Here is a 24753-nt window from a genome sequence, read left to right as displayed (position 1 = left end):
AGTGACCGGGACAACCGCGCAAAAGAAAAAGCAAAAAAGCAACACAAACCCCACAGTTTAACGCAGGTCACGATTAACGGCATCTCTTTCGCTTTTACACCACTGGAACTGGATCTTTTCATACACCGCCTATTTTTGGATCATCTCCGCCTTGCATAATCCCAGCGACATTTTGTATTATTTCCGCAGGAGGAACCCTGGAGATCGATTTCTTTCTGGACATACGCCCCTTCTTTTATTTTTGTGTTTACATTTGGCTTTCCATTCCCTGGAGTTTGGATATTATACCCGGATCAAAGTCCACACTGGAGCTCAGCCGTGGGCATAAATTGCCCTTCTGGAAACGGGGTTCTGCCCGCTCACCGCGAGCGTGGGACCGGCAGAAACCGTGGAGCTGTTATTAGTTATTAATATGTTACCACCTTTGGGAGGAACCTTGGGAATGTTCATGATACGGGGGGAGTTTTCTGGCGTTTCCGCTTCGGCCACTGGCATGGAAAGAAGAAAAGACATACCCGACGACGCATTATTTTTTTTCAGTTGTTTACCCCCTCTGGAGTTGGATGGCACGATGGTCGCTCTTTTTCTGGGATGATACCTGAGTTGGAGGACGTTTCTGCTGCTGCTGCTCTCTTTTTTTTTTTTTTTTATCATTTTTTTACCTTTTACATAATCTGTGGGTAAATAGTTTCTTGATTTCGGACTGGATCTGCTGGAAGGAAGAAGAAAGTCTGGCTGGGTCGGGGGCGAAGAGGGACCCGATATCTGCAATAGAGACGAGGACTAGACGATGATGATGATGTTTTTCCCTTTCTTTCCTTCTCTGCTGGTATACTGACTGGGGTGCGATTGCCACGCTTGTCCAGTAAGGCAAGGGAGAAATCCCCGTCTCGCAGTCTATTGTCTGTCTGTCTGTCTGTCTGTCAGCGTCAGCATTCAGCTCCACCGGACGGGGCTGGACTGACTGGCTGGAAGCGTGTGCAACCGTCCGCGCGCTTACGGCGATTCCACTCTGGGCCGGCAGCCTGTCATGTCATGTCATGTCATGTCAGTCAGAGGCTCCGACCAACAATGAGGCAGCAAACCCCAGCCAGCAGGCGATGCCCGACTTGTCTTTTCCTCTGTGTGTTGCTGTTGCATGGCCTGACCTGGCCAGGCCAGGAGGCCGATCTCGTGCCATCTGATTAGCAGCCTTGTTTTTTTTTTTTTTTTTTTTTTTTTTTTTTGTTCTTGTCTTGTTGCATGCGATGCGGGTCATTGATGATGATGATGAACATGTTCCTTCTCCTGTACAACAACAACCACAACAACCACAACAACCCTATATCATGTACACTAAACATTTACTACACAAATCCCAACCAACCACTTCTGCTGGCGGGAATGCGACTTCAGATATCGCATTCCCAATCATACTCAACACTTCCTTCCTTCCTTTCTTTCTTTCTTCCAATCCGTACGTAGTCCTCTTTTCCCTCCCCTTCTCCGTTATTGGTAACAACACTAGCCAGTCCCCATCCCCCATCCCCCAATCCCCACCCCCCAAAAATAACCAAAACCAAACCCAAACCCAAACCCAATTAACTAAGTATTCCTCCCCCCCGTCACCCGAATCGTCTCCCCACTCACATACGAAAACAACGGACTGGCCACCCCCAACACCGCCCTCGCCGCCTCGAGCGCACTTGCCGGCCGTCCCAGCGGAATATCAGGATACTTGGTCTTGGTCTCGGTGTCTGCGTCGCCCTGGCGCGCGGCCAGCTGCTTGCCGGGGATGCCCAGGGCGACCCGGGTGCCGTCGGGCGTGGTGATGTAGGCCCCGTCCTCCTTGGCGGCCGTGAGTCGGGTGGTCACGAACCCGAAGGCGATGGTGTTGGCGCGCACCCCGAACGATGGGCCCCATTCTTTGGTGATGGTTTTGGTTAGCCCGATTATGCCTGCTTTGGCGACGGCGTAGTTGGCTTGGCCGCTGCGTGGATTGGGTAGTGGATTGTATTGTTAGTGGGTTGTTGGTGAATTGTTGGTAGAGGTGTTTGGGGGGGGGGATATGGAGTATGGAGTATGGAGTATGTGAATTAAGGGTGGAGTAGAGTAGAGTAAGATAAGAGTGGAATTTAGAGCAGAGCAGGGGAAAGGAAGAAGACGAAGGAGGAGGAAGAGGAGGAGGAGAAGAAGAAGAAGAAGAAAAAAGACATACGCATTCCCATGCACCCCACTGGTACTACTGATATTAATCACCACGCGGGCCTCCCCGTCCTTCACGCGGAAATACTTCGCCAAGGCACGGACCAGTTTGAATGGGGCGGTGTTGTGGATAGCGAGCATTGCTTCCCATTGTTTGTCTGTCATCTGTAGTAACATATAACTATTCAGCATGAGGATCGTAATTCTGAGTTATTGACCTCATTCTCATTCTTATGGGTATATACTTCTGGTTTGCATGATCATGATCATGATCATGATTATGACCATTCCCATCATAATCATAGTCATCACCATCATAAAAAAATGAAAAAAAAAATAAAAAAATAAAAAAAGAGAATGTAGAATAAAATACCTTATGTATAACCCCATCCCAGGTAAACCCGGCATTATTCACCAAAATATGAATCTTGCCTCCCCCGAACGCCGCCGCCCGAGCCACCAGGTCCTCGATGTACCCATCATCCAGGATATCGCCCGGCACGGCGAGCGCGCGGTCCGTCGAGAAGACGGCGTTGATGCTGGCTGCTGTGGCGGTTGCTTTTTCTGTTGTCCTCAATGTTGGTTAATACCCGGTTGCTTTAGGATTTGGGTTTGGATTTGGTTGTTTTTGATTTTGTCTTGGAGTGTATGTGTCTGGAGGGAGGTGTGTATGTGTAAGGGTATGCGTATGTGTATGTGTATGTGTATGTGTATGTATAAGGGTATAGGTATGTACTTGTATACAAAGGCAAAAATGTACTCATACAGGCAAGGCAAGGACAAGGCAAGAAAAAGAAAGGAAGGAAGGAAATACCCGCATCAATATCGGCAACAACCACCTTGGCGCCTTCATTGGCGAACAACCGGGCGGTCTCGGCGCCGATGCCTTGGCCTGCGCCGGTGATGATGGCGACTTGGTTGGCCAGGAGACCGTGGGGAAAGGTGAGGTGGGAGGTTAGTTGGGTGAGGCGGTCCATTTTGGATGATTTGGATGGGTTGTGCGTATGAAGATAGAGGGACTGTCGAGATACAGACCAGACAGGGAAAGGGAAGTTGGAGATGCGGAGGTGGAGAGGAGAGGAGAGGAGAAGGAGAAGGAGAGGGGAAGAGAGTGGAGTGGAGTGGAGACTGAGAAGAAGAAGAAGAAGGATTGTGCCGAGGCCCGCTGTCGTTCGGCTCAACTACCTTAAAAGTAGTTGCTCAATATTCGGTCTTGATGACCACGCAACTACTCAGAAAACATGGGTATAGTCATGTCATCTCATCATAATCATAAAAGATAGATATCATCTTGCGACACCCCTGTACGAACAATTATACACACACCACATCACACCACACCCTAACCTAGGTAGTAGCTACGAGGTGCTGCACACACACCCCGACATGGCCTGCAAGAGCGTCTCCACCGTCGCCTCATACCCCCCCAGGATATGCTGCAGCCACTCGCTCTCCACGCCCTCGCTGGCGCTGATATCGCGCAGCTCGGGGCTCATCCGCCGGCTCATCTCGACCGCCTCCTTCAGCAGCCCCAGCGCCTCTTTGCACTGCAGCAGGCGCCCGCGGAGCAGGAAGCGCCGCATGCGCCGCGTCTCGTCCGCGCTCATCTCGTACTCGCCGTACCCGACGACCATCATGCTGTTGTGATCGCCGCCGGACGGCGACGACAGTGACAGCCCGTACGGCACCCAGAACTCGAACAGCTGCAGCGTGAAATCCATCATCGACACCGAGTACAGCAGGTTTGTGTTGTCCTTGGGGCAGTGCAGGCACTGCAGGAACCCCCGGCACACTGTCAGCGCCGTCTGGATGCCCTGCAGGATCTGGTCCACCCGGAGGTGGATGCTATCGATCACCATGTGGCGGAGCCGGTTCGTGTGGAACATGAGTGCCCCTGCGCATTCGCACCCCTGTAGCGCGTTGGGTATGTGCACTGCCAGCGGGCAGCTGGTCAGCCCCTTGGTGATGAACTCCTTCTGGAGGAAGGTTGGCGACATCGACGTCGGGCTGAAGATCGGGGCCACCGAAGAGAGGGGGTCGCCCAGGGAGGACGGATACTCCACCCCATGGTCGTGCAGCATGCCCGGGTCGGCCAGGTTCATTCCGTGGCTGTCGGGGCTGTCTGATGGACTGGCCTGGCTCGTGTCCTGTGGACTCTGGGCGCCGCGTCAGACAAGGCTCCTGAATGGACTGCATGGCTGAGACATACCGTTTCATCGACCCCGATTTCGACGTCATAGCCAACACGAGGCGGTTGGCTGCGACTGACACTGACGGGCTCCGCCCATCCGTTGGCAGAGATGCTGGGCTTCTTCTCGTCCTGCAACTGCCCCAGCTTCCGCAGGGTCGCCCGGTTCTTGCTCCCCTTGGGCTTCCCCGAGCGGTTGGCGACGCGATATCGACAGGGCAGCCCGTGGCGGAGACACCGAATGCAGGTGTCCTTCCCCGACAGGTTACATTTGACCTTCGACTGCCTGCAATTTTCGCAGGCAGCCCGGAGCTTGGGGGCATCTCCGTTGCTGACGGCCGGTTCGGATTCTGCCAGCATGGATCCTGATCTGACGGGGGACGATGAGGTGGGAGGCCGGATCGACGACCTTGGAGGACCATCAAGGGGGGGGCAACGGCCGCGGGATTCAGGGCAAAGGGGATTCACGGCCACAAGAGTCTCGAGCAACCAAGGGAGATCAGAAGGGAAAACATATACCAACCGCCCCCCGTGGTCGAAGCCCATCGACCAGCGCATTCTTATATATACCAAGCGGCCGCGTTGGCATTGCAGGACTCGTATCGGGATTCATCAACCGACGGGAAGTGCAGATGAAGTCAGCCGTTGTGAAACCCTAAGATTTCATCTGATCCACCTCGCATGGGAGCCGTGGCCAGTCGCCTACGGGAGATGCTTTCAGCATAGTTCAACTGACCTCATCTTACTTGTCAGAAAGGGCAAATGCCAGATTGCTTGGCTACCGCCCAACTGCCTCTGATAGGGGCTGCCCACGACCGCCAGCTCCGCAGGACTCTTCAGCGTAAGAGGGCTGGTGGAACAAGCTCAGGTGCAACATCGTCGTCGAGCCCAGTGGGGACCAGCAGGCCGCATAACTCTAATGCTCTCGAATGAGCCACCGCGCTGCAAGGCCATTGTGTCTGACGTAGCATCCAATAAGGTCGCCAACCCGCCATCTAGGGTCGTTCTATCGGTATGCAGGCCAGCACACCATGTGAGCTGTAAACCGATGCGGGAACGCACCCTTATTCGCCTGCCCAGTTTGAAATGCCCAGGCAAGCGGTGAACATTCATGCTGTCGCAAGACCGGCTCTATTATTGTGATTATCCTGGAAATCCCCCTATTTTTTTTTTTTTCGTGGGCGCGTTTCTTCCTCCCCCCTCCCCTCCCCTCTCTCTTCCCTCCCTCCCCCATCCCCCCCCCAGGTATATCCATCCGCCAGCCGCTTCCCTCCCATGTTGCGACGGTCAGCATGTGGAATCGAGGGTTAGACATGTCTCGTATCAGCCGGGAGGCGTCAGCATCATCATCCTGTCATCTCTAGTACTGTAAACGTTGGATTCTGGCTACATGTAGTGCTGGGAAGACGGGGACCCACCCCCGGACGTCTCGCCTGTGCGATCTCAACCCCCTCGCTCTAGCGAATCACTGCGCGCCCCCGAGACAGCCAGCTGCAATCCCGCTGTGTCTGTAATCAAACGCCTTAAGCAGCCCGGTCAGATGAGCCACGGCTGCGCAGACCACCAGCACATGAAAGATCTGGTGCGAGCTCCCCCAAAGATCGAACTGGCCTGGTCGAAGCCGCTCGGGGAGGCGGGCCGCATAAATCGAGGCCCCCAAGATGTACAGAAAACCTTGAAGGAGAAGCCAGCCGAGCCCGATTTGGCGGGTCATCTGCTCCAGGCCGTACAGGCGTAAGCCGTGGATCACGGGGAACACCGCTGACAGACCCATGCCGACAAACATCGCGGCACGGAATGGCCGCCACCGAGGAGTCCGGAAATGAGGGAAGATCGAAACCAGGGTGCAGCCAAGACCAATGGTGCAGATCATCGTCCAATACAACCGTTGCAGATCGGGCAGGCAGTAGAATCCAAAGTAGACGCTAGGCACAAAGCTGCCCACGATAAGCCCTACGATCCCAACGTAGTCGAACGCGTTGCCGACGCGGGCCACCACGGGGGAATGGTTGGAGATGGTATGGTAGGTGGCCGACATGCCCAGGCAGAAGGCCGCCCCGGCGAAGAAGCAGCCAAAGGCAACCAGATCCGCCTGGGTCGCGTTCTCATATCGCGGGGCTAGTGCCCGATAGAGCAGCCCTGCCGCCGGGACGGCCAGCAGGGAGGGCAGCAGATGCGTGTAGATGTTCACCGTTTCATTGTGCAGGTAGGTCAGGGACTGCAGGGAGACTAGGAGCGAGGCCGACGCCGGCCGGTACCCGGTGTGGATGTGCTGGTTGTCGCGCTGCCAATGGGGGAGGTCGTCCCAGTGAAGAAGCTTCCTGATGGCTTTGGAAGGCTGCTCCAGCACAGCCGCTGCCACCGTAGCCGGCTGACTGGCACCCGGGTTCTTCTCATGGCCTGGAGTGGGGCGACGCTGGCGAGTGGACATATTCCTCACATGCAGTATGCAGATGGGAGTGACAGATATCGGATCTCCGGTGAGAGGGAGAGGTTCTTGGGACTGACTGGACTTGGGGGGATTGGGGGAATTGGAGAGCGGATTGACCCCCTGAATGACCAGACCAGAAGTAATCGACCTCCCAAACGAACACCGGTCGACCGAACCGGTGGAAGAGGAAAGCAATGAATGTTCAAATGTTGGGATTCCGCGGATCGTCGGACTTCCCCAACGGGGAAACCACGCAAACCACGCAAACAGTGCAAACCACGCAAACAGGCGGCACTTGCCCCGACGGGCTCCCCCGCGGCGATCGCTTTGGATAGCTTCATCTCGTCCTTCCCCCCCCCCGCTTTCCTCCCTCAGCATGCAACCACCGTCATTCCATCTCCTTCAACTCGTGATCCGTTCGTCATGGCTGGCCATGCGCAATTGGGTAAAGCGTCGGGGTCTCGCTTAAAGCCCATCAAGGCGGACCCTCTAGAGATGGTGGGGTTTGTGTCGAAGGGGGATCGAAAGTATGCCCACGGCCTTCTGGCACCTGCGTCGGAACAAGGGTGTGGTCACCGGCAGCAGAGCTGACGTTCGCAGATTGCTAGATCATAAGGATCAGAAACTCTACTATGAAAGGATTGTAGCCCGATATATGGAGTTCTGTGCCCGCCACCAGAAAGGCCTGGACGCAGCATGGGCGTCCCTCCCCAGCAGCGCGTCAAGCGATGCGACCAGCAACCCGCCGGCTTCTCTTCCCTCCTCCGGTGAAAAACCGACCGCCCCCCACAATCCTGCAGCGTCCACGGAGCTATCAACGATCCTGCTTTCCCTCCGCAAGCTGCGCGAGGCCGTTGTGGCCACCGCTTCCACAGTCCCCATCGCCTTCTCCCAGCATGTATACATTCTCTCGATCAAAATATCCATCCAAGCCCGGCATCCGCCGTCATACTATCCTTCCCTGCGCCGTCTTCTAGAGGAATTACACTCCGCGTCCCACCCTCTCCCGGACTCCGACCTGAGAGACGTCGTTTCATACTTGCTCCTCGATTACGCCTGTCGACAGGAGGACATGGCTGCCGCTTATCAGCTGCGTGCACGTGCCCGCAGAGAATACGGGTTTCAGTCGTCAATAATAGACCGCGTTTTGACTGCACTGGCACATGACAACTGGGTTGAATTCTGGCGGGTCCGCAAAGAGGTGGACTCCAGTATGCGCGCAGTCATGAACTGGGCGGAAGACCGCGTTAGAAGACTCGCTCTCAAAGCAGTCAGCAAAGCCTATCTCAGCACCGACGCCAGATGGATTACCGAGGGTTGCACCGGTGACAGGAATTGGACGTGGGAGAAGTTGGCCGCCGCGGAGAACCTCGGTTGGGAGAAAGACGGCGACAAAATCATCATCAAGAGGCCGAAGAAAAAGCCTCAGACGAGCCTTGCACCTATCAAGGAGAATCCATAAAGAGCTCCGGTCGATTGATTATCGTTATGTTGTCATCTGGCGTATGAATGGCATTGGGGGAGCATGGCGTTCGTTTCTGGGTAAATGGGATGATATGAGAGCATGTCGACCCGACGAACATTCTTAGATAGCATATCGGTTCTTGAAACAAGTCTATTCTTGGAGACGGGTACGTGAGTTTTCGGCGTTTATTGTTCATTCCATCACAGCTTGAAATCCGCATTGGATCGATCTAGATTAGTGAATCCAGTGACCGGCTGTCTGGCCACAGTTTCTGTAAGATCGGTCTTCAACTTGGCGGACTTGTCAGAGCACAGCTCGTAAACCGTTGAGAGATTAAACACTAGGCTCGAGAACGAGTGGTGTGCCTGCACCAACGACTCGAGAACCTCCCGGGCCTGCGATGGTCTTAGCAAATACTGACAAGTGGTGGGAAGACGAATTACCTCATTCAGCCGGCCAGTGTACAGTAAACACACTGCTAGGTTCTGCGATATCATGGCTGCATCGGGTCTTGGGGTGTCTTGGTCAAGTAAGGCGCGCCATTCTTGCGCTGCGTCGTCGTAGTTCCCCTCCGCCATGCTAAGGAGTGGGCTAAACAAAGCATTTCCCGCATCACTTGGTCCCCCGCACACCTCCTTTGCAGCGTCAAGATCGCCGATAATGAGAAGAAGGAGTGCTTTCCTCAACTTGTCCGTCTCGTTCTCGGGCTCCGACGTGCGCAGGTTGTTAAGTGACCGCCTGGCTGCATTGACATCCCCCATCTCAATCAGCGCGTTCACGATCCTCATTCCAAGATCCGACAGCCGGCCCCTCCATATTACCCGCTCCTCCGGAGTCAAGTCTGGCCGTAAGATCTCCCTTCGCGCTTCTAAGCCAATCTCATACAGACCGCCAATGCCCCTGCGCGAGTCACCAAACCCAATACTCTGCAGCCTGACGGCTTGGACTCGCAAGGGCCATGGCACAATGTGACGTGGGTACTCTGGTTGCTTCTCCAACTTGTCGGGGATTGGCTCCACATAGTAAAATGCGGAACTCAGGTCCTCAAGTGCCTTTGATTCTTGCGCAGCGAGAATCGTGTTTCCCGACAGCTGCAGACATGCTAGTCGGGTGTAGAAAAGAGAAAAGATCCGCTTAATGTCAGTGGGCGAAATCAAAGACGATGTCAGGATGGTGCCACATAAGTAAGCTGCAAGCAGGAAGTGACCTTCGGCTAGGAGTCTCTCGAGAGTGGTTAGGCTAGAAGACAGGGACTCATCCGACGTCGGGGCAATAAACTCAGAACGCAGAGCAGGAGGTATCTCTATCTGCGAGAGCGAGTGATAGACATCGTAGCGGAGCAGATACGATAGATCCTTCTCCACCGTTGGGGGGAGCTCGTCGGGCGCCAAAGGGTCCAGTTTGCTAAAGGAGGCACCCGAGAAGCCACGCTCTGCTGTACCCCATGTAGGTGACGTGGACGTATTCAAGATCTCAGCGCTGAAGGGGCTGACCTGTTAGCACACCTCTGAATGAAGGAGCAGTGACGCTCACTCATCTGGCTGGTCTAGAGGGCCTTTCGTCGTGCTACGAGGCCGTGACGCTAGAACGAATCAGCCCAGGACCCATGGTTGGTTGATACGGTAAGCAGCAATGCTTCTTACATCTCGAGATATTGCGGGTATGCTTGGACGTTGGGGCCTCCATGATTATGATCGCGGAGGTCTTGGATACTGGTCTATAAATGACCTTCAGACGAGCAAACGAGCAGACAATGCAGACAATGCGAGTAATGCGAGTGATGCGAGTCTAGTCTAGTACGGAGAGTAGATACTCCGCCATCAATAAAGCGGGATGATTCTGCCGCGGGCGGTGAGGGAGGCGGGCGGAGGCAAACTGGCCCCATCCTCCGTCAGCCGCCGTCTACTCCGGCCTGGAAGCTTCTCCAGATCATCACCCTGCCATACTGCCTGCTCTATATACACACCACCGTCAACGTCACGCCATCACTCCACGCTTCTCTCGTACGCTTGGATCGGACCCTCCCGATAGACGACATTGTTTCTGAGAGAACAATACCCAGCTTTATCGCCCACCATGACTATCGCCGAGGAATTCCGCTCGAGAAACTTCAGTACGGCCCTGCCTTGTTTACCAGTACACTTTACCAACCATAAACAGCAAGGAAAAGCTAACCCCTCATCACTTAGGTATCTACGGACAATGGTTTGTGATCTGCTCTTCCACTTCCCTTCTTTGCGCTCGCTGTCCGATTATGCGCCTTTATAAAACAATTGCGAAAATATAACATGGCTGCCTGGATCTCCCAACAAGGCGCTTGGCGCTGTTGCTAGACGACATACCGTGATAGCTGTTGAGATTCCGCATACCCCCCAGCATTGCGCATATATTCCGGACAAACCGACAGCTTCCGAGGACATGGATCTAGACTTGGGAGGGCATATTTGCTGACTGGCTTTCTATCCAGGACCGGCGTGATCTGCATCGTCTTGTGCCTGGCTCTCGGCATCGCCAACATCTTCTCGTTTAACGCCATTACCATCATCTTCAGTGTCCTGTGCCTGTAGGTCGATCATATCCGCATCCTCGATATCGATCTTAGAAGCTCACACACGCAGTATCTCGGGCCTGATTCTCATCTTCGCCGAGGTTCCTTTCTTGCTCAGAATATGCCCGACCTCCCCCAAATTCGACGAATTCATCCGCCGCTTCACGACCAACTGGATGCGCGCTGGGATGTACCTGGTCATGAGCGTGGTGCAATGGCTGAGTCTCATCCACGCCGCCACCAGTCTGATCGCCGCTGCCGTTTTCCTGCTCGTCGCCGCTCTGTTCTACGGACTGGCGGGCCTGAAGAGCCAAGAGTTCGTCGGCAGCAAGACTTTGGGTGGCCAAGGTCTTGCGCAGATGATCGTCTAAGGTTTTCGAGCTTAGGGCGTGAGCAATGAAGCTTGAGGTATGCCGCTTGTCTTGCAGCCATCGTAGCAGCCGTGCTTCCAGTATGCGCGCGCTAGAAGCATCTGTACTAACGCTCTTCGTCTGCAGGGTGCCGAAAATATAAAAAAAGATGGAAGAGCCGTCTCTGTGTTGAATGCTCCATGATTACGAACCGACTTTGCTGTTCTTGACGCTGCGAAGCAGACTCTTGTACTCCTAAAGCAGCGCACTGTTTTGATAAAAGGAACAGGTTCTGGCCGGGACTCGGGATGTTGAAGCTGTTAACAACTGTTCATCCTATTTTTCAAATTCCTTGCGCCGCGCTGACCAGTTTTAATGTTTCTCTTTTTTCTTCCTGTTTTATGTGTGTGTGCCGTGCTCGAGAGTGTCGCGATGAGTTTTAGAAGAGATCCTGTACCATTTACCCGTTTCAACACCAGCGAATACCCTGTTAGCATCCTGGCGATGAATGAACTGGAACTGTTTCCACCAACGCAGCAACGGATTCTTTTGGATTCTAGTAATCGCCACTCGGGACCGGGGGCAGCAGAAGTGTTCATGTGGTGTACATATGTGCCTCATGCATCCCCATCACACATGCACGTACATAAGCGCCCATATCGGGCGGGCTGTTCGGACCTTAACGGGCAAGTATCTAAATGTCATTATCGTCATTATCAATCCCAACAACCCCCAGGGGCCAGTGCCAAAGCCAAGCCAGCGCCAATGAATTTCTGAGCAGACGATGACCCCAGCCCGGGTATCCATCAATGAGAAGACTTGTCTTTCTTTCTTTCTTTCTTTTTTCCCCTTCTAGGTAGGTACCTAGGTGGTAGGTAGTATTGACGATCGCCGACAACCCCCTCTTCGAGTATTTCCTTCGGGACCGGGAATTGGGAATTAGGAATTGGGAATCGCTTTGTCCGTGGAAAAAGTACTATGTACCTAGATGGATTGGTGATATCATGGTGACCGTGTAGGAGGGGGATCTTACATTGTAACTGGTTTTGCTGCCTTGCACGGATGAATACCGCGCCCTGCCTGCCCCTCCGGGGAAGGGCTTACCCCGCGCTTGGGGCGTGGTTGTTACATTTCAATTGTGTTCTTGGACTTGTACGGGCACGGGGCTTCCCAAAACAAAAAGATAAATAAATAAAGCAAAATATTTGTTGCATAATTAAATGATAGAGAAACGCAGAGCAAGCTCAAGGAAAGGGTCTTCGATATAAATAAGATAACCATACTGCATATTGATCAATCCAAAGGAGTCTGTTACTGTTTACTTTGATTTTTTGCCTCAACTATACAAAATCGGATAGAATCTGAAAAATGAATCACATTCCATCGCATTCCGCCTCAGAAATTACCTTCCAATCGCACACAGTGGAAAAGACAGATCAACCAACAGAAGCTGATTGAAAAAGATATTCATGGAATCGAGTTGGCCTCTGCATCAAAGATGGGCTACCATCAATTCCTACTCCTACGCGTTCTGTGGATAGACAAAAGGCGAGCTATATCACTCCCAGAGGGAATCCAGAAACTGCTCCTTGATGCCACGAAAATGTTGGCGGGCTATACTCTTCACGGAAGATATACTGCGATGCTCTCGGCGGCAACTCTACGACCACCGAAGGGGATTTTACTCTTGCTCGCTATCACCAAAAGGCAGCTGCAAACAGCACAGGAAATACCAGACCTGATGCCACTTTCGATACACCAATTGCACTACGCACTCGCAACAAGCTCAAGGAAAAGGCCTTCGATATTTCTAGACTTCAAATAGTACCCAAGACACCGTCCAGGAAGCCAACAAAGCCGCCACAGACACCTGGATTACCAGACTCTGATGATGACGACGATGACGATAATCTCATAACAGATGATTATCAGGATTCCGTTGAAGCTATTACTCCAGCTGCCCATGTCTCTGAGGATCTTCAAAAGCAAATGTTTCAGCCAACAAAAGACGAGAACATTGTAAACGCTGCTCTTGTACTCTTTCTTAATGCGCTTACTATCAACTTCTGTCAACCATGTGAATGGACGATGCACAGAAAAGGGTTTATTGCCAAGTTTCAGGAAACCAGTTTCGAAGCTCGAACAGATGGGTATTTAGATGACGGCCAAGCGAATGCTTATGCGCTTGTTGAGGTCAAGCCGGTGATACGTCATGAAAAACAAAATCTTATCCAGATGCAGGAAAGTGCCCAGATGGTCGGATGGCTTATGAACAACACCAATGTAAATATAAACAACAAACCGTAAGGTTCATACCTTTGATGCTTAAGATATCCCTAACAGTTGTCTACAGGGGAATCCATATCTCACAGAATCGGCATGAGATATTTCTGACATTTGCTGATTATGATGATGACTATCTTGCATATCTTCAGGATAAACCATCAAAAGGATCGGCTTTATCATTCCTAACTATGCGTCAATACGGGCCTTGGAACACGCAATCTTTCTCTGACATGGTCGAGTTGAGCCCGATACTCCTTGCCATTACACTTTATGCTCATGCTGAAATTCAGATATAAAAGCCCCCCTAAACGAAGATAGTCTGGGAGCTTGGAACAAAAGGGGATGCAAGCTTTTAACTCGGCTTTTTGATTTTCTTTCCTTCTTGGCTTTTTTTTTTGGCTTTTTGGTACTGCCACAATTAAAATTCCAATAATGACGTCCTCTTTGGATAACAAGTAGATGTCTCTCCTTCTCTGAAGAAGTTTGTCTGTTCTTGTATATATATTCCCCTCCTGCGCACTGCGTTCTTGCGAAGACCAGATAGCTATAATCAGGATTCAATTGCTCTATGGACGAGCTGAATAGTGCCGTAGATTAGAACCATGACTGGAATAAACTAAAGCAAGATCATTTTAGCCCAGTGATCTAAAGATCCTATCACTAAAATTGGATGCAAAATTTGACTCCCATAGTTGCCTATTGAAGATTATAGGTTGGACCCTGGCCCTACTTTGTATAACTCTTTCACATGAAACGGTTCCCAGGGCAGCCGGTGTTATGGAGCGCTCACGTGTTACTCTGACAAAAGCAGCGGGCACCTGCTTCGGGCAAGCTGACGGGGCTCGCAAGAAACCATTTCAGTTAGTGTATAGCAAGGCGCTGGCAGGATCAGAACCCGGATAGATAGATGCCTGATGTAAGACATCGCATTGTAACGTGCATGACGTGGGAAGACCGTAATTGTGGATGGCTGATAGCCACTGCTCAGGTACTTATCTACTATGTACGTACCCCGGCTCAGCCACGGCTAGGTAAGGTAGTGTTGACAATGAATGGATGTATGCCTCATACCGGTAACAAAAGGGGGGTCCACAATGTGGCGGTTATCGTCGCTGTTTGGATCTTTTCGAACAAGCCGATACAATCATCATACAAGGCTGAAGCTGGCTCGAAGTGGGGGGGCCGCCTGACCGTAATGGAGGGACGGGACCCCCCCTGGAAGAAAAGGAAAAGTTCCTTGGGCAAGACAAGGAACTCTTGTTCTGTGGTTCGTGGTTGATAATATTCGAGGAGAGGGATGTCCGGTTTGAGAGGGGGGAATGACAGGTTCGAATCCCAGCCTCAGTGCTCGCTGCATCGTATTTTGATGGCCGATGGGTGATGGTTGAAGGCGGCAACCCATTCATGATGCAATAAAGATGAAGTTCAAGTCTGCTCACCGCCTCGGCTGTTCTGGCCAGTCAGAAGCCCCGATGGGTGAGGGGGTGAGGGGGCCAGTCAGATACGCGCCGTTACAATCACCTCCTTCTCAATGGTACCGCTTGAACTAGAGAGATAGATAGTAGCACATGCAGCGATCATATGAATGGGTTGGTTGTTGGTATAAGAGCAGCACGCGGAGTTCCCACCTGCTCGATCTTCAACTTTACGAGGGAATATCACAGTTGCTCCCACAGGACCATGAGGGATATACGGAGGATGGATGATGGGTGCATCTGGTTAGCAACAGCTGCTGTACGACTGTAGATCCGAGCCTGCAATCGAATGGCCGGCACCGCCACAGGAGGGGGGGGGATTTGCGGCGGGAAAAGAAATGAGGAAGATCATGGCAACGTCGTGGTCAAATAAAAGAAAAGAAAATAGATCGCATTACTCAGTCAGACTTGATTCAACGCAAATCGATTCACGACTGCTGCCATGTCAGTTGCTCCTCCAGGATCAGAGAGCCTGGTTAACCCCCTCGTGGCGCTGTGGCTAAGAATACTTCTGGACCATGGTCTGGCCCGACACATTTTTCAACACGGGGTGGTCCCTGATGCAGAGGGATTTACCAGTAATACCATCGAGATACGATAGGGGGAGGGATTTTAATTCTTAGGGGCAGCGACGGTCAAAAATGGATCGACCGGATCATCAACCAGAGGCCGCCAATTTGATACTACCAAGTTTCTACTCTGTTAGAGGCGGGATTTCTTGGGCCCGAGCTATTCTCGACCTTTAGGCTTTGGGATGCTGCCAATTCGCGACCTCCCCGAGCACACTAAATTGTTGTCGAGCTGCTAAGGGCGTCTAGGCCGATGGGCCGGAAACGCTCTGTAACTTAGTCGGCTTGGAAGGTTGAACAAATGCATGCCAGAGGGGGGAAAATGCCTCAAATAATGCAATGCAAGAGGTTACAAAAAATGAAGGGGAAAATAAAAGAAAAGAAAAGAAAAGATAGTTGCAGCAATAAGATCCACATATTCAGGCAGTACTTACTTACAAGTAAGTAAGTATTATCATAGATCGATCTATTACTCCCTTCCCCTCCACCAGTACATAGTCAGCTGTGACTGACTGACTGTCTTACCATTATTCATACAATCAGGGTCAGGCAGGCCGGAGAATCCAATGGCGACCACGCGTGGTGATACCAAAGGGCAAAAAGTAGGAAACCTAAAAATGACTCCTTTCCCCAACGGGTCCGACTGGGGCAAGTTGGGACGCCGTAATTGCGACAGCCCGGATACCCGTACCGTACAGCCCCCGAAGGGCAGAATCCCCAAATGCCGTCAGAGCACGTCACGCGACGGGGCGGTGGGCCGTGGCAGCAAGAAAGCGGTTAGGCTGGCGGTACGGCCACTTTACGGAGTCGAGAGTCATAGTCATACATCATCCTGCTGCTGCTTCGTTCATATCTTTCGGCCCTGGCGGTAACTCTAGTTACTCTTGTCTGTCGCTCTCAACTTTTGCTCTTCTTTCTTCCTTTCCTCTCCTCTCCTCTTCTCCCCTCCCCTCCTGCCCCTCCCCTCCTGCCCCTCCCCTTCTCCAACTGCCTTGTGTATACCTTCATATCGTTTACTTCCATCCTGCATATTCTTCGTTGGCCTTTCTCTGTCTTCACTCGGCCATCCAATTGATCAATCCAACCTTTGTCTCTCTCCCTCAAACCACCATCTACACCGACCACCACTCATCTCTCAAGGTAAGCGAATCCACCCCTCCCCCCTTATCAGCATCGCTGGCATGCTTTTCATCTCCATTGCTCCAATGCTTGGAACTCCCACTCCCCTCGTCAAGATCGGGCGGAGAGGAGCCAAGACAGGGAAGAATGTGAGAGGGGATCGGCTTCGCATGGCACCTATCTTATCGAACTGCTGCGGGCTATGTACAATCCCTGCACGAGATTTTAGCCTGTTGCCCTCGTCATTTGTCCCCCTCATTGGAACCTTACGCTTGGACCAGAGAGCTCAGGCCGTCAGGCCAAATTTCACTCCCTTAGTTCCCCCCCATTCCAATCCAGTCACCTATGCACAGCTGCCCTGCTCTAGCTTCATCCCACGCCCAACCATTCCCACCTGCACGAATACCCATGTGGCCCAATCCTGTGGTTCTTGGACTCCCTGGAAGCTAACACATGATAGAATTGAATTTCAGCACATATCTAATTACCATCACGAGACCGACCATGACTACACAAACAGCTCCCGTCATTCCTCCCCGGCCGTCAAGATCACCCCAACAGGGCCTTGCACCGACATCAGCAGACATGCCCAGAATCCCTCCTCGTCCCACCCAGCGCATCGAGCGCTCCGTGTCTCCTTATCGCGATAGCTATGCGCCATCCCCATTGAACGAACTGCCCAACGGGTCGAGTATGAAGCGCCTCTCTGCGAGTGATCTGCCTCGGCGCCCTCCGAGTGTGACAATACCATCTTTGGGCGAAGAGGGCATCGAGTACGCCGACCTGGATGTCGGCAATGCCTCGGATGGTCACCAGCCGACCCCCGCAGAGACACGGAACGTGGGAAGCGATCTCAAGCTTCATGCGCCAAGACCGTCGCTGCCCCAGTATAGTGCTGAGGCCAAAATGCAGACCGTTACACGTACGGATTCCCGTCAAGCTGCCGCAGCAGGTCTGGGTCGCGCCGCGTCTCCCCTCCATGACGATCAATCTGAACGGCATACCCGTTCAGTGTCACGGGCCGAGTCAACTGGCTCCGTCGATCGCCGACAATCGTTTCACGGGGATGAGCATGGCATCCCGGAAATCGGACAGAGAGTCCCGATGTACCCCAACGCGGGTGATGTCCAAGCTCCCTCACCTAGTCCCTACGTCGTAGAGCACCAGCACCAGCACCAGAACCAGAACCAGCGTCCGGGACGCAATCATCAACGCACTCGCAGTGGCCGTGAGGCTTCTCTGCCTCCTGGAAGTTATGGCCTGCATGGACACGGTGTGCCTACAAACGACAAGTTCGAAAAAGCTTGGTATGATAAGCACCCCGACGAATACGTCCGGGAAGAAAAAGGCCAGTATGGCCCTGGTGTTGGCAGGCCAAGACCCACCTGGGCTTTGAGCAGTGATGACTTGAACAAAATCGTCCGAAGCTCTGCCGTGACTGGTTCTGGATACGGTAGGTCTCTAGTACACTATCTGCAGGGAGGAGGCTAGTGCTAACATGGATACCTAGGCACCTCGCCTGCTGTGGTAGGAACTCCAGAAGAGGAGGTCGGTTACATTGCCTCCGACGAGTACTCCCGCCCGACTTTTGAATCGCCCCTCCGCAATTCGAGCGTATCCGCCGCCGGATCGAACCAGCAGGATGATACCGTTGAACAGAACCCCTCTCCCAAGAAGGAAGCCCCTCGAGTGATCCACGTTGACGAGCCGTATCATCATCTGCACCATCCCGATGGGTTTGCTCAAACCCCGGGTCCGGAACAGCTCACTCACGGAGCCGGTGAAGGAGATGTCGCCGAAGACGACGCCATCCTGGCTGCCGATGAAGTGCGCCCTGAATCTGCCTTCCAGCACCCTGCAATCTCGCCTACATTTGGCAGGAGCGGTAGTATTGACCACGAGGGCAGGAGTCGCACACCAAGCGTGAACCATAGCCGCTCTAACAGCAGGACCGCTAGCAATCATGGCGGCATGCCATCTCTGACAAGATACGACTCGCGCGAGGAGCACGCGGGTACATACACACCTCTCGAAGATGTTGAAGAATACGAACCCTTGTTTCCAGAGGAAGATTCAAAGAATAAGAAGGCCGTCTCGACCGCAGAGCGCTTTAAACAGCGTCCGGATTTGAAGCATCGATTCCCTAGTCAAGACATCTGGGAAGACTCGCCAAATAGTTTGCAGCTGCACACTACCGTGTCTACACCGGACATTCCCAAGGAGGAGACCTTTGAAACTCCGGAGGAAGAATCGTTCCGCAGAAGCCAGGCGCCTCATCTTGACGCTCATCAAGTCGCGACGCAGATCTTGGAGTCAGAAGACCGTGGCAGCAAGCCACCCATCCGCCCGGGAGTGGGCAAGCAGAGGTTCCCTAGTCGCGACATCTGGGAGGATGCACCTGAAAGTCACAACCTGGTGACCACAATCGAGCCGTCGGAAGAGGAAGTGAAGAGTCCGGAGGTGCCCTCAAAGCCAAGTATTCCGGCTCGGCCCCAGAAACGCCCTCAACAAGCTCCTGCAGTGGATGCTTCCACAAAGCCCGTCACCTCGCCAATTGAGAAGCGTCAACCACCTCTTATCCCGGATAGGCCCAAGCCACAGATCCCGAACCGGCCTGCCAAACCCATCTCCGAACCCAAAGACGTAGCCGCCAAGCCAAAGCCCGCCGTGCCAGCTCGTCCCGGCGGCAGCAAGATCGCCGCTTTGAAGGCCGGGTTCCTGTCAGACCTGAACTCGCGGTTGCAGCTCGGCCCGCAAGGTCCGCCACCGAAGCCGCAAGAGAAGGAAGAACCCCCGGCGGAAAAGCAGCCGTTGAGCGACGCCCGGAAAGGAAGAGCCCGTGGACCCGCCCGGAGAAAGCCTGCCGTTGAGAAAACCACCACGAGACTGCCAACAATCCCCGAGATCAAGATCACCACCACGTGGAATGTCTTCGAGGTCGGCGAAGATGGCAACCTGGTCGTGGGGGCTGCTGAGGTTAAGGCCCCGGCTCCCGAGACCACAACTCCTCAACCCATGGCCCCAGCACTAGCAAAGAACGCTGCTGGGGAATCCGTTGACCCACTGCCATCACCTCCAGTGGAGCAAGAAGACTCCCCTGTCTCGCCAGGAGACGCGAAAGTGATCGAGACCCAGGAGCCTACTTTCACAGACGCCACCCACTCGATATCAACCAACGACAGCCCGACTGAACCCAGTCTCGCTGTCGAACCCGTCGTCAAGGAAGACGTGCCTGCCGACGTTGAGACCCCGCAATCTCCCGAGCAAGTCCTGGACGATGTCGCCGAACGCCTAGCGGCTTCTGCCGATGGCAAACGGCTCTCAACAGGCAGCATTGAAGAAGCCGAGTGAAGTGGCTTGCTTCTAAATGGTCATGAATGTGGCCTGTACTCGTGCTTTTTGTTTTCTTTCTTCGCGTTCTGTGCCCGAATCATACTTTCCCTCATTCACCGATGGATAGCACATACAATGTCCCCTACCTACTAATCTATCTACCTCTTGTTGCTGCGCAGTGGTGGATCGGATCATCAGAGCGTCCGACATGGTAGAGTAGCTAGTCTACTAAGCTTGGGTACATGTACTCGCCGTAATCACTGTACATTCATTTGAATTGTGTTATGACGAATATACTACTGCTTGTGTTTTCTTGGTACTCTACCGCACTGCATACTCCTTACAGGCATAAGACCATTGTAGATGGGTGGGGATATCTATGCAAACGCTTTCTTTCGATTGTCAATCTGTTAATAGCTTAATCAAATGTACGAATTTAGGTAGGCAGGCAAGGTATCAAAATGCTGCATGCTGCATACTGCATGCTGTGCTCCGCAATCGCAATTGCACTAAAAAGTAAGAAAACAAAGCAGAAAAAAAAAACAAAAGAAGAGAAAGACAGAAACATTTTCGTCCAGGATAGATAGATCGATAAACAATCAGAGGAAAATCACAAAATGCCGCACGCAGGAATGTGCAATCAAGTGAATCAATCAAATCAAACCAAACCGAATGAAACCGAACCAGCACTGAGATATGAAATAGAAAGAGAAGGGGAGGGGGGGGAAGGGGGAGGGGAGTAAGTAGATCAAAATCAACCTAATTTTCTTTTTCTTTTTTTTCTTTTTTTTTTGTTTCAGTTCAATATAAACAAACGCAGAGATGGAAGGACTAATACCTAGAGCGGTGATGCATACGAGGGACAAAAGAAAAAAAAAAAAAAAGGCACGAGAATAAAAAGTAATGTCGATGGGTGAATGGGTGCATTCTTGAAACTGGCAATAGCAATCAATCAACCAACCATCAAGCACATCCGGACCACTTGCCCATTTCCCCGTAGAGATAGATAGTACCAGGGGACAGAAGTCTGCATCTGCAAGGAAATGGAGCGAGATTGGTCTATTGGATATCTCTTTTTTTCTTCCTCTCTTTTTTGGTTTTTTTTTTTTGGTCTTTGTCTATGTGGTCGGGGGGTATCATGTTTATTCTGGGTAGTAAAGTAGCTAGGTGGTAGGGTTGGTCGGTAGGTAGGTAGGTGGTATATATCTGACTAGAAGGGGAGAGAGAGACAAGTTGACAAAGGGAATCAACTGTCTGTTTGTGAGGGAAAGGGTCCGGTCCGGTCCAGTTCAGTCCAGGCCCAGGCCCAGGCCCAGGCCCAGCAATCTAGCTAGCAGGGAGATTCTTCAGATCACCTTTCCCGTCCTTGATCCATGCGGGGTCGATCAGGCGCTCACGTTCGGCGTAAAGCTGCTTGTAAGCACCGCGGATCGTCCCGTCGCTGACGTGCGCCACCTGTGATATCTCCTTGGCGGATTTGCCTTGACCCATCAAATACGACGCCATGTAGATGCAAGCGGCCACGATGGACAGGGGGGACCGACCAGCCAGATCTCCCATCGTGGTCACGCGATCCGAAAGAGAAGAGGACACACTGGTGACCTGGAAGGGCAGATCAAGCAGGTTACAGAAACGGTTGCAGAGATCGCTGGGTTTGGTGGAGGTGGTCGCGGTGTAGGTGTCGTTGGGGTCAGGCACGCCTCCGCTCGAGACCACAGCGTTGATCCGCTCCAGGTTCTGGGCCGTGAAGAACTTCTCCAGAGCCTTGTATATACGTCCGATTTCCTTGCGGGTGACCTTGGTGACTGCAAATATCTCCGTGAAGGTACGGGGCACCTTGCATTGACGGCAGGCAATGAAGATACAGCCCGCAATTATCACATCCTGAGATTTTCCCTTGAAGGCCTTCGCGTCATCGACAACCTTGAAGAGATACTTGGCGGTATCCGCCACGTTCTTCTGGATGTTGAAACCATCGCAGAGAGCACCGATTTCCTTGTAAGCCGCCAAAAGAGCCTTGTTCGCCTTCTCGCTCGACTGCTTGTTCTGAGCACGGTACAGATCGCGGACTCGACCGGAACCACCGCTGGCAATCTGGGTTTCCAGCTGATCACCATTCAAGAGCGGGTTCGTAGCATCTCCCACACGCGACGGGTCGTCGTTGTTCTGGTCATCGTTCGAAAAAGTACGCCACTCGGAATGCATATCAATTTCACGATCAGCAAGCACCAGCCCACATGATCCACAAACGGTTTCGTGAGAGCCAGGAAACTCCAGGTTCGGTGGCACTTCCTTGCACTCGGGGCAAATGACGTGGGCCGAAAGGTTCTTCTTCCACTGGGCCGGGTCGGCTCTCGCTGCGGCTGAAACAGCGGCCATACTTTTCGGATGATCTAGTGAAATCGGATATCTGCTGCAGTCTATTTGCGATCGTCGTGGAGGGAAGTCGAGAAGCTGGTGTTCGCGAGTGGAGGAACGAGTGATAGGCCTTAAGTGAACGGGCTCTCAAGAGAAGGAGCGAAAAAGGACGGGACAGCAGCGAGGCAAACGGCTCAAATTGATAGGCAAGTTACGTCTCTGCGTCACTGCCTTGGGTAACTCATGTTAGCCTGAATGCCCCAAGAAATCTTAGATCTAGCCACTCCGCTGGTGAAGATGCAGGAATTCCCCGAGGGAAAAGGACCTGACGAGGAACAACCCGGTCGAGCACGACTGGTTCCCCCCGACATGCTGCGAAACCTCCAGGAGGGATTCAGGTTCTATGAGCTAAAGCTTTACCTTTCCGGGCAGGTAAAGGACTCTTGGTCCTGCCAAAGTTCCCAGAGTAAAGCACTGGCGTACTCGGTGGAACTCCTACTCCGGCGTATTCCCCGGAAGCCTCGAAACCAAACTTGCCCGACCGCAATGAACCAGTCAAGGTCTCCGTGAGGGTGTTGATCTCACGGAAAAAGGGCCGCAGAACCTGACAGGTAGCCGCTGCAAGTGGAGATCTAAGTGATCGAGACGAGCAGAGCAACGTGAGATGTCGGATTCCCAGACAAGAGAGGCCGTGTAAGAAGGTGGCTGGAGGGGGGTTGTCCGAAGGGGGAGGAGGGAGAGGGGGAGGGGGACAAAGAAGGACGCGAGAAGAAGAGAGCAAGAGAAAGAAGAAGAGAGGAGAAGGCGAGGTTGAGGGGCGGCAATTGATTATTCAGACAGCGAAAAGCCGGGAGCCGCAGCCGCAGCTGAGTCAGCCGCCAAGCCGAAGCCGCCCGAACAAACGTTGAACTTCCAACATCGGCTTCAAACACCAGCACTCGCTCTCCTCGCAGAATCCCACTTATCCGTGCCCCCCTCAGCCATCCCCCCCTCCCACCGCCGCGATGATGTCCCAGTCCCTCAGAGCTTCCGTGAGTATTCAAGGAGCTGGAGATCTCCTCCGTGACATCGACCGGGCCCCTTGTGACTGACCCGGTTTGACAGCGCTCCCTCTTCGCCCGCGTCTCTCGGCAACAGGTTTCTTCTGTGTCTCGCCGCACTTTCCTGACCTCCGCTGTCCGTCAGGGTATGTCACTCCCTTATAAACATGCCACCACGCTCCATCAGCCATGGGCGCCGTCCATTGGCACCCTCTACATGCATCTGAGGCATCTACGGAATCTAACATCTTGCAGCCGACGCCGTCCAGGAGCTCTACCTCCGTGAACTCCGTGCCTACAAGCCCACCCCCATCAAGGCCAGCGACGCCGACGCTCACGTCCAGAAGTTCTCTCCCCCCGCGGCCCCCCAGTCCCCCGAGGAGGCCAGCCTCGCCAATGAGCTGAAGGACTACGAGAGCCAGGAGGTCGAGGTTGAGGGCCAGGCCGCCGCCGGCGAGGCCGCCCCCGTCGAGGAGAGCTGGTTTGTGGAGGAGGAGGAGGAGACCCCCGCTGCCCACTAGGTTTTTTCTTGTCTCGACGACAAAGATTTAGGGAAAGTCCGGGCTAATAGACAATGGGGATGGACTGACGTTGATATCACCTGTTGCTCGAGTCCTGCAGTGACGTTGTAAATTAAACCTACCTTGGAGCACATGAAGTTTCTTTTTTTCCCCCTTAAGCCCTCTCTGGAACATGGCATGCATTTCCGTGGTCGGAAGGTAATCCGGACGTTGTAGTTGGTCCCAATGGCGAGAAGGGAGGGAGGGAGCCGGTGAGGATAGTATCAATCTAGATATCAATCAGCCCTTGGGCGAACGGAAGGGGGAGAGAGGCTGGGCGGGTCCCCCAGAGTGCAGAGATTGGCCTCAGGCGACCGTGGCGGCAGGCGGGATGGATATATCCCGTCCACCCAACACCGAGCTCGCACTGATTGATAAGTCGCAGCACTGTCCCCGACCACTCCAGCCTTGATCCAAAGTTACAAACCGAACGGGATGCAAATCGCATCCTGCAATGATGACCCCCGTGTGCGACGTGTGAAAGTTACGAACCCACCTGGTCTCTGTCGGTGCAGTGCACATGGGCGCGGACTTGCTTGTTTACTACCTAGGTACGCTGTACTCCGTACCTGGGTAGGACTGACTATCTATCTACCTTACCGAGCTACCTTACTTCAGGCTGAGAGTCGATCAATAACGTGTACTTCTTCATCGGGTGTGAACTGTGAAGGACAGGACGGATCCCCGTTTGAATTGCAGACCAGATCGGTCGAATGGGAGTGGCTGCAGGGGAGGGTACGCAGAGGCCTTGTTGTTCTCGCGCGGCTGCAGAGGGCGATATGACAGCTCCAGGACGGCCCTCAGACCGCTAAACTGCTGCCCTGGGACTGGGAGATGCCTAGGTACT

At 53.2% G+C, this 24753-nt stretch overlaps 8 protein-coding genes across 8 annotated transcripts; 4 read left to right on the top strand and 4 right to left on the bottom strand.

Annotated features, from left to right (window-relative positions):
- Positions 1–1584: 1584 nt before the first annotated feature.
- Positions 1585–4732, bottom strand: BO70DRAFT_367620 (3-oxoacyl-reductase; the record flags this gene model as incomplete). The annotated part of the gene is made up of 6 exons (XM_025544575.1): positions 1585–1969; positions 2198–2349; positions 2558–2748; positions 2999–3203; positions 3594–4340; positions 4394–4732. The coding sequence occupies 6 exons, from the start codon at positions 4730–4732 to the stop codon at positions 1585–1587; spliced, it is 2019 nt and encodes a 672-aa protein (XP_025404234.1).
- An 889-nt stretch (positions 4733–5621) lies between these two features.
- BO70DRAFT_376163 (hemolysin III family protein) lies at positions 5622–7067 on the bottom strand. The gene has a single exon (XM_025545117.1). The coding sequence runs from the start codon at positions 6801–6803 to the stop codon at positions 5838–5840; it is 966 nt and encodes a 321-aa protein (XP_025404233.1). The 5' UTR covers positions 6804–7067; the 3' UTR covers positions 5622–5837.
- Positions 7068–7406: 339 nt separating this feature from the next.
- BO70DRAFT_357628 (uncharacterized protein) lies at positions 7407–8500 on the top strand. Its single transcript, XM_025542079.1, has one exon. The coding sequence runs from the start codon at positions 7459–7461 to the stop codon at positions 8263–8265; it is 807 nt and encodes a 268-aa protein (XP_025404232.1). The 5' UTR covers positions 7407–7458; the 3' UTR covers positions 8266–8500.
- Positions 8469–9954, bottom strand: BO70DRAFT_391895 (uncharacterized protein; the record flags this gene model as incomplete). The annotated part of the gene is made up of 4 exons (XM_025546246.1): positions 8469–8663; positions 8712–9756; positions 9802–9850; positions 9912–9954. 4 exons carry the CDS (start codon positions 9952–9954, stop codon positions 8469–8471), a joined length of 1332 nt encoding a protein of 443 aa, XP_025404231.1.
- Positions 9955–10344: 390 nt separating this feature from the next.
- Positions 10345–11187, top strand: BO70DRAFT_391894 (Tvp18 family protein; the record flags this gene model as incomplete). Its single annotated transcript, XM_025546245.1, has 4 exons — positions 10345–10381; positions 10458–10473; positions 10736–10831; positions 10887–11187. The coding sequence occupies 4 exons, from the start codon at positions 10345–10347 to the stop codon at positions 11185–11187; spliced, it is 450 nt and encodes a 149-aa protein (XP_025404230.1).
- A 5932-nt stretch (positions 11188–17119) lies between these two features.
- On the top strand, positions 17120–19966 carry BO70DRAFT_282083 (Aim21 family protein; the record flags this gene model as incomplete). The annotated part of the gene is made up of 2 exons (XM_025539036.1): positions 17120–18068; positions 18126–19966. 2 exons carry the CDS (start codon positions 17120–17122, stop codon positions 19964–19966), a joined length of 2790 nt encoding a protein of 929 aa, XP_025404229.1.
- Positions 19967–21274: 1308 nt separating this feature from the next.
- On the bottom strand, positions 21275–22327 carry BO70DRAFT_367615 (transcription factor SUA7; the record flags this gene model as incomplete). Its single annotated transcript, XM_025544574.1, has 1 exon — positions 21275–22327. One exon carries the CDS (start codon positions 22325–22327, stop codon positions 21275–21277), a length of 1053 nt encoding a protein of 350 aa, XP_025404228.1.
- A 975-nt stretch (positions 22328–23302) lies between these two features.
- On the top strand, positions 23303–24066 carry BO70DRAFT_357621 (ATP synthase subunit H). The gene is made up of 3 exons (XM_025542078.1): positions 23303–23337; positions 23411–23492; positions 23602–24066. The coding sequence occupies exons 1-3, from the start codon at positions 23311–23313 to the stop codon at positions 23865–23867; spliced, it is 375 nt and encodes a 124-aa protein (XP_025404227.1). The 5' UTR covers positions 23303–23310; the 3' UTR covers positions 23868–24066.
- Positions 24067–24753: the final 687 nt, after the last annotated feature.

This window comes from Aspergillus heteromorphus, assembly GCF_003184545.1.
Source record: "Aspergillus heteromorphus CBS 117.55 chromosome Unknown BO70scaffold_1, whole genome shotgun sequence".
In the NCBI taxonomy this organism is placed as follows: domain Eukaryota; kingdom Fungi; phylum Ascomycota; class Eurotiomycetes; order Eurotiales; family Aspergillaceae; genus Aspergillus; species Aspergillus heteromorphus.
The sequence above is the reverse complement of the archived record's forward strand: the minus strand, read 5'-3'. Positions and strand labels throughout refer to the sequence as shown.